The sequence below is a fragment of the Poecilia latipinna genome, unplaced genomic scaffold (assembly GCF_001443285.1).
Source record: "Poecilia latipinna isolate Pla-1442-1.1 unplaced genomic scaffold, P_latipinna-1.0 Scaffold2482, whole genome shotgun sequence".
Taxonomy (NCBI): domain Eukaryota; kingdom Metazoa; phylum Chordata; class Actinopteri; order Cyprinodontiformes; family Poeciliidae; genus Poecilia; species Poecilia latipinna.
Window position 1 is genome coordinate 60,907 of NW_015115098.1, and position 15,097 is coordinate 76,003.

The window sequence follows — 15,097 nt, forward strand, 5'->3', positions numbered from 1 at the left end:
CAGAGTCATGTTTTCAGATGAAAGTAAATTCATGTTTTCAGATGAAAGTAAATTCATGTTTTCAGATGAAAGTAAATTCATGTTTTCAGATGAAAGTAAATTCATGTTGTCAGATGAAAGTAAATTCATGTTTTCAGATGAAAGTAAATTCATGTTTTCAGATGAAAATAAATTCATGTTTTCAGATGAAAAACTCTGCAATTCAGTTGGAAATAAAGATCCAACTGAATTGCAGACTTTGCACTTTTTCTCCAGAGTCTGGAGGAAAAGTGGACCTGTGGTCAAGAGGAAGATGACCTGAAAACAGCCATCAAAACAATCTGGGCTTCCACTATGTTTACACAGATCCACAGGCTGATGGCCTGTATGCTGTGGCATATTGATGCAGTAATTTATGCAAGAGGAAGCCCAACCAAGAAGTGAGTGCATAGAAATGTACCTATTTTTCAGAAGCTACTTGTACTTCTGTGGTGGCCTATATAGATGGCCTTACTTGCCTGCTGGTTTAACATGCATAACACCTCGCATGGAGACTCGGGATCAGCTTGTTGCTAGCTACGTTTTGGATAGGCAGCTAATTTAGCAGGGTACCGTAATCTGGTTATGTTTATGCACATGAATCAGTGCTTTATCTTAATTGGTTTTTATGGTGTTTTGCTGAGAGCAGAAATGACTTCTCTTCCTGAGTTTGATTGTCCCTTAGAGGAGATTGTGGATGATTTCACTAAAGATAAATTATTTTAAATGGGTAAGCAGTACAGTCTTCAACTTGCTGAGCGCCTTTCTAAAGAAACGAGAAACTGGTCGCAAATTTGTTAGAAAAAGACGTTTTGCAGCAATCAACTAGTAAGCCTAGTGCATCCTATCTTGCCATTTCACCCTGCAGCCTGATATTTGAGCAATATAGAGAACTTATTATTGCAATTTGAGCTTAAAAAATTCAGAATAAATCCCAACTGGAAGCAGAGCAAACGAGGTTGGACATTGAACAAAGTTAAACTAAGTCAAACATAGTGATGCTGATGGTGTGGAAGCAGAGTTTGATGTCTTTGGCAATTGATGTTTGTTGCCTAAATTTAATGAATGTAAACCAGACTCCTCCTTTGTCATTTTTGGGCATGTGGCTGTGGTGAGTTGCTGGTTAGACTCTGCACACATTTTGTTGCTGCAGTGTGAGCTTGTAAGCCGTACACAGGAAGGTTTTTCTACATTGTCTGACTCCAATAGCTGTGATTATGCCAAGGTGAAAGCCGTGGTTTTAAAAACATACAAGTTTGTCATGGCAACTCCTGCATCTTAATAAGCTCCAAAAATTTGGATAACACCTTATGTGAAGAGATGTGTATAAAGACTGACATGACACTATCACAAATATGACATAACACCTGTCATGAACATGAAGAGGTCTTCATGAATATTTGACTGTTACCATTAAGTGTCATTCGGTAAATAATGACACTTTTAATGCAATGTTGACATTATTCAGTATGTATTTGTTATGACAACTTCTCATTAACTTAGACAAAAATTTCTTTATTATGACAACCACACCCTTGTGCTTTAAGCCGGACAGATGGGACTTTTCTCATGGTCCATCTTCATTGACAGTAGCTAGAATTCCACTTTTCAGATCAGCTTGATCAGAAATGTACAGAGCTCTGTCACCTGACCTGGACTCAGTGTCGCAAACCAGAATCCAGGATATCTGGTTTTGGAAAACCTGACTGTTTCCCATGCAGAACTTGACATAGTACCGTTCTTGTGAAGGTTTTCAGCTCTTAACGTTCAAATATGTCTGAGTGTGTTTGTTTGAAACAGTCCTGATATTCAATAATAGATTTTTGCATTGATACTGTAATTAAGGGACTTACCTTTATGAAAAGCAAAGCCCAAATCAACAGGAGGACCCAACAAAAACAGAAGAGCTTTCAGAACAAGTAAGCTTTTACAACGAGGTGACATTTCTATGGGAAAAGAAAAAGATTAGTTCGATAGATGCCATTATGCTGGCAAAATATAATGTATTCCAGTCTGCAATACACATTCACCGTGAAAAAAAAGTCTTTCATTATGTTAAAGTTCTGCATTTTATGCCAAATAACACATGTTCCTGGCAGTGGTGTTATAAGGTTATCATGGTTATATTCGAAGTTACATTCAAAAGAACAATGTGAAATATAGAAGTGCAGCATTTGTATTTAATGTACAGCAAAAACACATCTTATCCAGTACTAAACCTATGGGGGAATTTTTCTGCCATAATTCGAGAGCATACTTTTCAAGATTGAAAGCAGGATTTCATGTCTATTTCAGCCCAAAGTGCTGACTGACAGGAGGCTAGCAACACTTTTTACAGTTTAAATGAAGGCACTAACTCAACATGAACCAAACTATAGCGCCCCTACTGGGTACTATGGGTAACAACTTACAATCAGCACAAAAAACACGGAACGGGCATTTACACCTGATGACGTTGCTGTGATTCACTTTGTCTGGTGTCTGATTTTCTTTTATGTTTTATTGAGAATTTTTGTACATATGTTTTGACAGTTCTGTGATCATGTCAAAGCAGCAACTTATATTAAAAAGTGTTTTATTTCCGTTTGAAGGCTGCTGGTCAATCCGCGTTTCCCCATCAGATATGGTTCCCCCTTCATCTTCTTGCTGCTCCGCCCCGCCCACGCGGCAAAATAGGCGCGTGGTCGTGATGAGCACTGAGAAAGCACGCACTTGTTCGGCGCGCTTGTCTGAGGAACTACGGACACCGTGAAAGCTCAAACAACATGTTTCGGCAAAGTTGTCACATTATTAATAGTAATAATACTAATAATTATAATAAATATATATGTTATATTATAATTATTATAAATAATATATATATTTTATACATATATTATAATTATAATACATAATATATGTTATAGTTATAATTATAATATATATATGTTGTATATATTATAATTATAATATGTTGTATATATTATAATTATAATATGTTATATATTTTATAATTATAATAGATAGATAGATAGCATAGTGCTATATGAATTAAAAACAGGGCAATGCAATTTAATGCTCAATATTACCCATCAGATACCGTTTCCCCTGTTTTAAAGTGGGGGGAACGCTATCTGATGGGTGATTTTAACATAGGGGTGGTTCATCTTGCCTCTTTTAAGGCAAGATGTTACTTACCTCAAGAGAGGCAAGATGTTATTCCACATCTCTCCAAATCTGAATTCCTTCTTGACTTCTAGGTCAGATTTGACTCAGTACATTTCTTTTAGGGGCAGTTGGGGAATAGAGTGACATCGATATATTTTATTGAATTAAACATTGCCTATTAGCCCCGACAGCCAGTGCCATGTACCTGCAGATGCCATTACTATGCATTGAGTCATGTTCACAAAACCAGTGTTCCAATGCAGGATGAGCAGGAATCTGTCCCAAGAAATGGTTGTAGCCCCCATATTTCTTATGCCATTTCTATAAAACGTGGCTTAAATTAAAGCTGAGAAAAGTGCAGATGTTTGGATAAGTAAAATATGTTTTCTCTTTGGATACAACTCTATAAAAAGTTTGGTTTCTGTCAGTTCCGTACAAGTACAAGAGAGGACCAAGCACAATTTACTTTTATGCTGCTGGCCCATAACTTAATTTTACCTAACTGACGCTTTAGGAGCCAAAGTTTAAAATTTAACAAACTTTGGATCCGATCTTTTGTGAATATTTCATCATAGGTGATGATTGCTCTGAGTATCACCATTTTATGAACAAATGATACAATTAGTCCAGAGATGTAGAAAGACAGATGGAGAACAACATAGAACCAGTAGTCTGTGTTAGCGTAACATTACACGCTGATCTGTTGCCATGGCAACCGACAGACAACAGCTGTGGGACCCCACAGAGTAAAGATTACGCTCAAGTGTATCAGGAATTAACAAAAAAAAACTCAAACACATTTCCCGCACAAAATGTACATAAAAACACCGAAACAAAACATCCAGTCCGATACAGTTTTAAAGTATTTTTGAATTTTCAGGCTTGATATTTATTTTGTGATCATTAAGAAGTCATCGCCTCGCCTGAACACTAGTGATGGTTAATTAGCTAATTTAAACACCTGCTCTACTGATGATTTGTCAGAAAGCAGATGTGTGAGTTGCCTCATTTTTGTGTTTATTGAACTGGAATACACTGAGCAGGGGTGCGGTAAAGGGGGGAAAAGTGATGACAATTCTAGGGGCCCTGACCAGCAGGGGGCCTCCACAATTTCCGTTATTTATTTTTTGTTCATAGAAAAAAAAAAAAATCGGGGCCCTGTCAATTACAAAATTAATCATATTGTATTTTCAAAGATTGTTTTTAGCAGTAAAAATGTAATGTTCCCACTCCCAGATCAAAAAACACACATCCATATTTGCCCTGAACCTCCACCCCCCTATCTGCGTTAAATGGTTCGTTCCTGCTTGGAGCGCTACAGAGTGAAGCTGTTAGCAGCTGGCAGTAGGAAACACCAACGATTATGGAAGTTACCATGCTGCTAAGAAAAGTTATAAAATCAGGTTTTCAAAATAAAAGAGAGAGGTAGAGAGAGATAAAAAGGCAAGAGTGTTAATTTATAACCCAGTTTTTCTCCAAGAGAGGTGGGTAGACTGTGTGAGATTATCAATCATTTAGCATAATTAGCTTAGCTACAAGCTACTGTTTGCCTCCATTTCACTAACATTTAATGAATTAAGGAAAGAAATGACCAACATATTCATATATTTAACTTGTCCCTTGTACTTTTTACCACTTAACAACAGATGAGTCAGTCAGCAGCAGTTCTAACCCACGTCCCTCCTGACCCATCCTCTCCTAAGTGAAATTAAAGCTTCAGTATGTCACTTTTATATTTTTTTTCCACAGATTTTTTAAAACTGCCATTATGTTGTGACAGTATGGTATGAGAGGTAATCTGTAAAAAATCTATTTCCTCTGCTTTCTCCCAGTGCTAGAAACAACCAGTCAGTGGCAGGAGAGTTTTAGTGCTGTCAATCACAATCTCATGTGGTGCTGCTCATCCTTCCTCCCCCTTGTTTTGTGCTATGCTGCAGCTAGCATAGCACAGAGCTGTGCAGATTCAAACTGTGAATGCTCAGTTTAGTTAGCATAGCTACCAATGACGGCAGATAAATGGTTTATTGAAATGATAAGTTGTTTCCCCACCATTACCACATTTAGCAGTTAGTGAATGAAGTTGATTGACAGCGCTAAGAGCGTCCTACTAGTTCTGATTGGTTGCTTTGGTCAGAACGGTGCATTACTTTAATCAGTAATAATTCAGGAAGGAGATGGAGGAGATTGATTGTTTTCACAGATTATCTGTCTCATAGCAAACTGCTACGACATTGTGACAGCTTTAACAAATACGAAGAAAACATATTTTTAATAAAGTTATCTACTGCAGCTTGAATAANATGCNACTATATTGGATTTTNGAGAAGTCTGGATTGCTTTATGTGTATTTTTGCATGCTGCTTTTGGCTGTTGCTCATGGAAAGACATTTCAGTAAACTAAAACTAATAGAAAAAATTTAAGCAACCTACTTGCATCCTGGATGTGGACTGTTGGATGTTAAATTCATGAGCAGTAAATATTGTGCTAGTTATCAGTATTGGACCAAAGAAAGCAAGGCAGATGCAAGCTTTTAAAATTGTGACGCCTTTTATGGGTCAAATAGACTCAAAAAATTGTAACAGCAGCTGCGCGGGGGGCCCAATCAAATTTTTTGTCAGGGGGCCCAAGATTTCTGGCGGTGCCCCTGACACTGAGCATGGCTACATGTCAAGTTTGTCAAAGATAAGCTACAGCAACTAACCTACACAGAAAAAGAGCCGCTAACCTGCTAGTTGCTCTTATTAGTAGAGCAAATATAGTAAAAAAATAAATTTAATATTTTTTTAATTAAAACTTTTTACTGACTTGTGAAATGTGATTTCCTTCGACCTTGTTATCTTGCTGTTGTCACATTGACAATTAATAGCAAAACACTGCATCCCTTTTTCAGATGCTTTCCTTGACTGTCATTTTACAAACCACCAATATTCCCGACGTACTGCAAAGGAATGGAGCACAATAAGTCACATGATGTCTAATCAACAAATATATGTCACTGAGCGGACATGTAATTTACATTTACAAATGAATTTCAAAAAGCAGTCGTGCTGTTAATGTTTTGAACACAGTGTGTAGCTCCTGCCGAGTTACTGTCCGCAAATAGATGCAAGCATGTAAAGGGGAAAAAGCTGTAGGAAATATTGATGGGGACTCTCCCTGTCAGGCCAAATTGTGGGGACATGTCCACACCAGTCCTTCAGAAAAGCTACACCTATGCTAAAACCACCAATCATGACTTTAAAATGCATTATTGTAGGACAACCTTTGGTCAGACAGCCTTCTCTTTTGGGAGTTGTAAGCTTTGTAACTCATTACCATCTGATTTTGTCAGGACTCTGGGTTTTTGGGTTTGGTTTTGTTTTTAATTTTATTTAGTATTATGTTTTAGTTCACTTTAGTTTAGCCCTTCATGTTATTTTAGTTTTATTATGTGATGTAATTAGTTTTGGTTAGATTTGTCTTATTCTTGCTTTCCTCCTTTCAGTATTTCTAGCTATGTTTATTTCTTATTTCATCATCGTAGTTTCAGTTATTCTGAGAAGTCTGAGTTTATGTACATCTTTCTTGGTGATTCTAGTTAGGTTATTTCTTTGCTTAGTCCTTCTAGTTATTCTAGCTCTGTGTTCCTTAGTTCTTACATCAGCCTTATTTCTATTTTGGTTTCCCTTCATGTCCTTTTCACTTTCTAGTTATCCAATTGTCTCCATCTTAGTGTCTCTTAGTATTAGAATTATTCCCAGATCACTTATGTTACCTCAGACACTCTTTTGTGTTTCCCCTGTAGATCCTTGTAGTTTCCTTTCTCCCACCCTTCAGCTGGCTCCTGCTCCAACTACTCACACCTTTAATAAGTTATCTAATTAAGCCAGCTCCTTTGTGTCCACTTTCAACTTCACAGTATTTAACCTTCTCATTTTCACCCACAACTCGCCGGATCCTCGTCTTATGTCACCGTTTCTCAGCAGTGCTACCAGTGTTTGAGCTTTGTGCCATTACTCATCTGTGCTGCCTGGACTTTGTATGTTCTAGTTATTCATTAAATCTATAAAATCAGTACATTTCAAATCAACTTCTGCCTCCCCCTTTCTGCAGCTGTGTCCACACCTCAACCACCAATCATGACAGATTTTAAGACAATAATTAACATTAAAATGTTCACTTCAAGGATTAAGAACTGGATAAAGATGAACAAGAACAGTACTCACTTTTAAATATTGTTTTGATTCAGTAGTTTCAAATGCACTGTTTTATATTTAGTTTTGGTTATTTTATTGTATTTACTGTTGATGTTAACTTCTTATTTAAATCGAAAGGTCCTTCTAGGTACGAATGTTGTAAATGAGCTATGGCTATACATGTTTCTTGTGTCTTTCCTTATCAAATAAACAATACAATTAATATAAAAACCTTTGCAGACATTGCTGGTTGAATATTAAAAAATTATATGCTAACAGGTAGAATATGCACTAGTATGTTATAACAATGTTATAACAACTATTATTACTTTTAATAACAGTGTCTAAAATGGTGCGGGTTCAGCCCTACAGGGCAAGTCGAAAAGAAGCAAGAAAGAGAGAGAGCTTCTGTTTCTATGCCCTCTCCCCATCCCCGGGAATTATTTTCTGAAATCTTCCTGTTTATTACCCACTTCCACTTAAAAAAATGAAATGTAAAAGGGACTTACCTGAATTGTACTGTTGTCTAAAGTGAAGTAGAAAGCCCACATCGAAAGTAACAAAAAATGACAGAAACACGACAAGCATGGCCCAAGTTGGAATTTCTATGAAAAAGAGACAAAGATCAATTTGAGATTTCACTTGCATGTCCAGTAGAGACCTCTTATATTTTGTAAAGAGTTTAATGGTTTGAATAATTATCCTTATGTCAATTTCCTTTAATAATTGCCTTTGAAAATTGGTAAATTATTTAGTATTTATCTTCTTTATATCAGTTAGTGAAAACTTTGTCTTTTGAGGTTTTGTATGTCTCCATCAAGTACCTTGAAAATGATTGCTAGGTGCAAATAATAATATATTTAGAACTAAAGAGATTATAATGCAAGATTGTATCCAACTACTGACATTTCAAGAACTAAATTTAATTATATAACAAAGCTGGTTGACAACGCGTCATGAGACAGTTTTTTCTATAAAAATGATCTCATTTTTTCTTCAGAGATAGTCAGTTTAATCCAGTTATATAATTAGGAAATGACAAGATAAGGTCAGATAATATACGTTTCACTATATGTACATACAATGTAAATGTCTCTCCAGGATGTAGCAAAAGAGCTCCAGAGAGAAATAAAAGTTAAAATTGACAAAATACAAAGCCAAAAATAATTGAGTTAATTACAAATTGTCCAAAATACACTCATACATATACACACAGTCACATTGAAGAAAATTATTAAAGGAATTGTTTCCATTCTAATGTTTATTTAAGTCTCCTGCACAACACTGTCTACTGTGGATCTCTGGTCTATCTTGGCCCTGAGATAATCCTCACATATAAACACTGTTCTCCAAAAAGCCCAGCAGAAATTCCACTTCATGTGACAAAACAAGACGTACAACCAGTGACGGGCACACGTCCACTGTTAGTTCAGTTAATTTCTCGCTTTGCACTTCTGCCAACTTTGAAAACATTTAGCACACTTATTTTCCCTTAAATTAATTTTCACATATATACATATATATCTATATAATAGATAATAATCTCTGACACTAACCAAATATATGTACATTTTTGAGTTTGAGAAAAGTTACAATGAAATCTCTAAAACTTGTTCTCACCAAGTTTTCTTGCATATAAGCAAATATAAATAATTTGGGTAATTTTAACTATACTAGCAATGATATTGTTATAAAAAGACTTACCTGATGTAAATTTATGTTGGAAATGAAATAAAAGGCCTCCAGAAACACCAAGAATAACCAGCACAACCAGCACCCCCAGGAGGATTTTGGCCCGAGCTGAAATTTTATCAAAAAAATAATGCCAATTAGATCTAAGCGGCGCATTTTCGTACAGCCCTCAGTTTAACAGTGTGCATAATATATCTCAGTGTTTATGCAAAAACTTAAAAACTTTGTTAAATTCCTTTTATGTCACATAAACAACAAATCTTCTCTCAATGAAATTTACAAAATTAAATTTTGTAAATTAACTGTACATTAATTCTGTACATTAACTGGGTTAGATCAGATTATTTTCTAGTAGATAACATAGAAATTCCTCTTCAGCATCTAACAATTAAAGACCATGCAAATAAATTATGAAATGCATAAACCACACAACCAAAAACACACAGATACATTCTGAGTCACTCATGTCTTGAAAGACTGAAACATTATTTCAGTATTTCCTCTCTTAACAGGTTACAGATAAAGAATGAAATATTTCTAATTGTTTTGTGCAATTCGGCCAATCCAAGCTGGAGTTATGAGTTGGCATACAACTGCTAATCCTGTTAGCTGCACACAGACACAGTGTAGTGATATCAAAATTTTCCAAGACACTGAATTTTTTTGTTTTCTTTCACTGCAAGTCATTCAAAAAGATGAAGCTTGACATATTTTACTGTGTAATGAACCTCTGTAAAATTATATTTTCATTCTGTGAGATGAAAGAAATAATGTACTTTTACACAATATTCTAATGTTCTGAGATACTAGTGTATCTGTGACATCTCTCTATACAGACATCATAGTGAACCTGAAGTCCAATCTTTTGCCACCTACTTTCAGCTTTTTTTAAAAAAGATGTCATGTTTAAGAAAGAGTGACTTAGTGGCTGATGTTTTATTTGTCCTTGGGAGCGCTCAGCTCCACAGCTCCATGGAAACAGGAGGGGGTGCGGAGGGAAGAGCGCTGTGTTTACATATCTTCAAGGAGAGTAGAAATATGCAGCCCTTCCAAGGCCACATGGGGAAAGCCAATTCAGAAACAGAATGTCTGAGGTCGGGATGATTATAAATTTCAATCTTCCCTAAAGTCTCTCCGATACATCTCAGTTCCCAATCATCCAAATTAATTTGGTCATTTTAGCCGAAACTAGCAACTTCTCCAAGATCGATTACATCCCATTAGTGAGTTTCAGAGTCCTTGTCTCTGTCCACACCAACAGTCTGAGTGTTTGCAAGTTCGGCCAAGTCCGTCACAAATGTGCCAATAATCCAGGAATCCACAAGCTCCAAACAGCAGAAATCCTGTTATCATGAATAAGTACAGGGTGAATCTCCTGGGTGTTTCCCCGCAGGACAAGAGGGCTCTCCTGTGCCCAGACTTCTCGTCAAAAATTTCATCAATTGCATTGAGAGATCGGTTGACCAGATCCATAATTTGTAGATCTGGATGATGTGCAAAGAAAGGCCCCAAAAATATAGAAAAAGAGAAAAAGACAGGACAAGAACAGAGCAAGCAGGGCAGGCAAGGCCAGGGAGGGAGCAGGGGAAGAAAGCATCCGCCTTCAGCGAGAGCAAGAGAAAGTTTAAAAAGGCAACCACTTATCATCACCAGAATAATATTCAGAACCATTTAGACACTGTTACTACCTGCATCAAGAAGTGCATTCATGGTGTAACTGACACCAAAACCATCACAGTACGGTCCAACCTAAAACCCTGGTTAACAGAGGAGGTCTGCAGGTTACTAAGAGCTCAGAACTCCTTTTTTAGAGGAGGTGATGAGGCTCGTCTGTTTTTAGGAAGAGCCAACCTGTCCTGTGGAATCAGACCAGCAAGCCTGATACCAAGCCAAAAAGGTATGGCTTGTGAAAAACATTATTATAGTAATCATATTAGAAATAAATGTATATAACAGACTCAGTACCAAAGTATAATTTCCACTTGAGGAAAAGATGAATCTCCTGTGTGGTGTCTTCATGGAGTCTCTCTGTGGTGCCCACCCTCCCAGTGGTCAGTTCCATTTTGCCTCATTCCTCAAGTCTGGCCAAAACCGAGAGCTTTCAGAGCAGGAGAGTCTCATACATACAAATGTATGTGAGATCTAAACACACAAGTCTCAATTCATTGTTTATTTACACAGGTATATGCACTCACACTAATCTCACTGCACACCCAGATTGGTCACTGGGAAATGAAGCAGAACTTCATAACTGTGCACTTAAGTTTGTGACACAATGAAGCCATAAAGAGGGAAAGAAACAAAAAAAGCTTCACGATTATTTTACAGCTGGTAAAAGAAATGCAGCGAAGCACCATTTTACATGAGCTACTGAAGCAATACCAAAGTACTTTGAACAAATGAAAATACAGCACAGAGCATTTATGCTTTGGGCATCCAAAGGGCTAATAACAGCACCGTATAGCCTAGAGAGCTGCCAACCAGCACCGTCCACTGGTCATCAACGGTGTTGGTGAATTGAAAATGAGCAACACAAGTTTCTGAGTGTGCATCTCTGAGGTGTATATAGTTTGGCATTTATAAAGTAAAAATTTGTAGTGTTAAAAGGGCTGTGAATATTTTTGCAAGATGCCAAATCCCACATGAATCTGAAAAATGTTGATTAAAGAAAGTCTGCCATAGTTTCTTTTCAATCTGTTATTTTCACAACACAAGATAGATGAAGAGATGGGTTGATGAAATACAGCAGTAATATCGTTATAAAACTGTACATTATTCTCATTAACCCATAAAGTTATATTGGGGTTAATGTGGTTTCAGTTTCTGACCATAGAATTAAATGAAATACTCAGCATGATGGGGATCTAATCCATATCATATTCATAGTCAGCATTGTAAACTGACAGCTATGAGCTGTAGCATCAGCTAGTAGCTCATTGTCTGTAATTGTCCATCTTTCAAAGTTAGACTCCCAAAACCCCCAGCATGTTAGAAATAGATGTGGTTATGAAATAGACTTACCAGACACAAATTTATGTCGGAAATTATATAAAAGGCCTCCAGAAACAGCACAAACCAGTAAACCCAGCAGAACCAGGAGGACTGTGACCCAAGTTGGAATTTCTATGGGAAAGAAAATGAGTTAGATGGCTGGCCAGAACCTCCACTGATATTTTTCTGAGAAGTTCAATAATTTACATAATTGTCTTTATTGTGTTTTTCAGAATTAGAATATAATTGTCTTTGACTATTGGTGAAAAATATGTAGTTCTGTTCTTAACGTCAATGAGCAAAAACGTTGTTCTTTGTGTTCTGTTGTTGTTTGTCTCTTTCATAAAGTTCCTTAAATGTTCAATGGAAAAAAATAAAGAACATATTTATTATGTGTGTAGTTAGATTATATATAATTGATTTACAACAAATTTGACTCAAAGTAATTATCCACCAAATATCTCATTATTATACAGAAAAGTAATACAAGGTACTCTCTTGTTTATTGCCTATGCATAGCAAGAAAATATCATGCAAATGAATCCTAAAATGCACAAAGAACTTAGCCATAAAAATAATTTTTGTACATAATCCCAAGCATGCATTTACACCCACACACAGAGCCTTTCATGTCTAAAATAAACACAAATATGCAAATACTCTCCACATTCCCAAAACATTGATTTAAGGATCTTATTTTTACTCGTTGGACTCTTCACTTATTGTTCTCTACGTATAAAATAAGACAGGAAATGATGCATCTGTTAAAATCTCTGAGCAAGATAACAGGATTATCTGCTGAGCAATGTAGCTTTTTATTCCTCATAATCTGCATCTTATCCTTTTTGGATGACATTTTTGAACAGTTATGTTTGGTAACGGGATCATTTCAGGAAACCTGAGAAGCTTTGGTGGAGTTTTGATTTTCTGCTAAAGGTTAGTAGGAACTCCTAAGGTTGAGCAGGACATGCCGGCGTTCTACGCAGTTCTGCTTTTGTGCAACTTTACAGTGCACATACTAGATTCCAGAGCATCCTGGAAAACGTCATAAACATGTTTACCATCACATGAGAACTGTAATAAACAGCTGGATGATCATAAGAATATTACAAGTACACGTCAACAAACAGACGCTGGATGTAGGGGGTTCAGCACGTGAAACAGATTAATGCCAATTACATACATTTAATCATAGCAGCAAAGCAAGATAGTAAAGTTCAGTTTAATATTCAGATTGCTACATTGCTGTGAAATGTTCACGCTTAGATTGCCTCATTATGCGCCTTAATTTTAGCAATTTAAGAAAGCTTTGGCTTCAACACGTAACGTTTTATGAACTTTGATGCTCTGAAAGCTTTGGTGGAGCCAGCTGCACGTAGTCAGAAAAAACCAAAAGCAAACCATCATCATCCTCCTCCTCCTTCTTCCTGTCATCTTCTTTGTCGTTTTCACCATTAGTAACAGTAGCAGCTGTTGATCATGTGAGTCATGATGGGAAAACAGTGATTCCATTGCAGTTTTGTGACTATTTCAATGCGGCCGAATGACCCCTTCATTCTAGCGTAAAAATGTTTAATTGAAAAACTGTTTTGCAAAATTGGTGGTGTTTTTTTGGACTTCCAATTTGCCCAATTTCATGGTTAATGGAAACAGCTATTGACATGCTGAGGCTCCCTGTCCTGCGCCGTTACTAGCCACTGAGATTTCTACCTTTTAATTATTCTATTCAGTTTTGGCATTTCAACTTGTGTGTCTTGTTCAGTGGTGGTCAGGTTTCGGCTTTCCTTACCTTCATCACGTCTCTGAGCTTTGAACATTTCATACTTCTGGGCGCTCCAGGCAGGTTGCAGTTCTGGAATAAGACAACAATGAAAGGTAATGGGTTCCTGGTAGCTTCACTTTGATTCTTCTCTAATATTTGGCAGTTAATTTACATCTTTTTTTCTCAACACGTTTCTTGGGACCCTGTTGACTATTTGCAGCAAAACGTTTGATGGTTCTGTGATCACACTCTGACATCTTAACAATTTGAAGAGGGCAGCATCTCTGAAAACCTTTTTGCAGTTTTGGACTTTTCAGAGTCTCTTAAAGATTTTTTTTGGCTCATTTTGCCTGAGGCAAAGAAGCTGCCTAATAATTATGCAGACCTTGATATATTATAGGCTGTTGATCTCCTTAGGCTGCACCCTCCCTGATTAAACAAAGTCACATCAGCTGATATGTTTATATTAAATAAGTATTGAAGTTTATACAGCTTGGAGTTGGAAAATATGTATGAAAATGATGATATGGTCAAAACTAAAACTTGTCTAATATTTGTGCACAGAGTGCATTTGTCTGCATAATGCAATTATTATCAAGGCAGTTATTATTTTGGTTATTCTGAGAATTACATTATTCAAGATACACTGAAAGGAACTGGCACCAATTTGTCTTGTTGACAGTAAAGTTCTACTTTTTGAAGTGTTGCTGAGCAGGTAAAGGTACCAAGTAATAACTTTTCCGCCAATAAAATGTCACTAATAAGAAATTGTATAAGTATGGAAGCAATTTCATTTAGTATTTCACATAAAAAGCCATACATTAAATATAGAAATTTTAAATAAAACAAAGTAAAAAAGAACAAAATGCAGCAGAGCTGAAAACGTCTCATTCTTCTGCTTTAATAAAAAACAAAATGTACAGTTTTCTAACTTTTGTGAAAAGAGTGGGTCCTATTTAGCTGGTCTATTTATTGTTTATTCCCAGAATAATGAATGTATGTGTCTTTCTAAACTCTTGAGGGTGTTAGGGATTGGGAGTTCCTATGTGATTGCTTGGATGTTTAGGTTTGGATTTTTCTTCTACCTTCTTGCTGTCTACAGTTATTTTTGTTCATTATTGTCTATAAGGTTTTTCCATATTAGTTAATTTCTTTGTGGTTAGTTTCTTAGTTTATTCTTGTCTTTCTTCTTTGTGCATTTAGATTTAGTTTCTGTAGATCAGTGTTAATTTTCTCTTCCTGGTTTAGTTTATGGCTTCACTTGGTTAATTATTCATCTTCCCTGCTTGTTTGGTTTATTTCAATGCTCTT

General features: G+C 36.3%; 1 protein-coding gene across 1 annotated transcript in view; it reads right to left on the minus strand.

The window, feature by feature from the left end:
- The window catches only part of LOC106937990 (uncharacterized), a 68,730-nt gene that overhangs the window by 44,756 nt on the left and 8,877 nt on the right, over positions 1–15,097 (minus strand). The window contains exons 2-6 of the mRNA XM_015019780.1: positions 13,814–13,876; positions 12,055–12,156; positions 9,046–9,141; positions 7,851–7,946; positions 1,872–1,964 (exon numbers count right to left, since the gene is read on the minus strand). Of these exons, the coding sequence (XP_014875266.1) occupies positions 1,872–1,964; positions 7,851–7,946; positions 9,046–9,141; positions 12,055–12,156; positions 13,814–13,876 (450 nt within the window). The remainder of the gene's footprint in view (positions 1–1,871; positions 1,965–7,850; positions 7,947–9,045; positions 9,142–12,054; positions 12,157–13,813; positions 13,877–15,097) is intronic.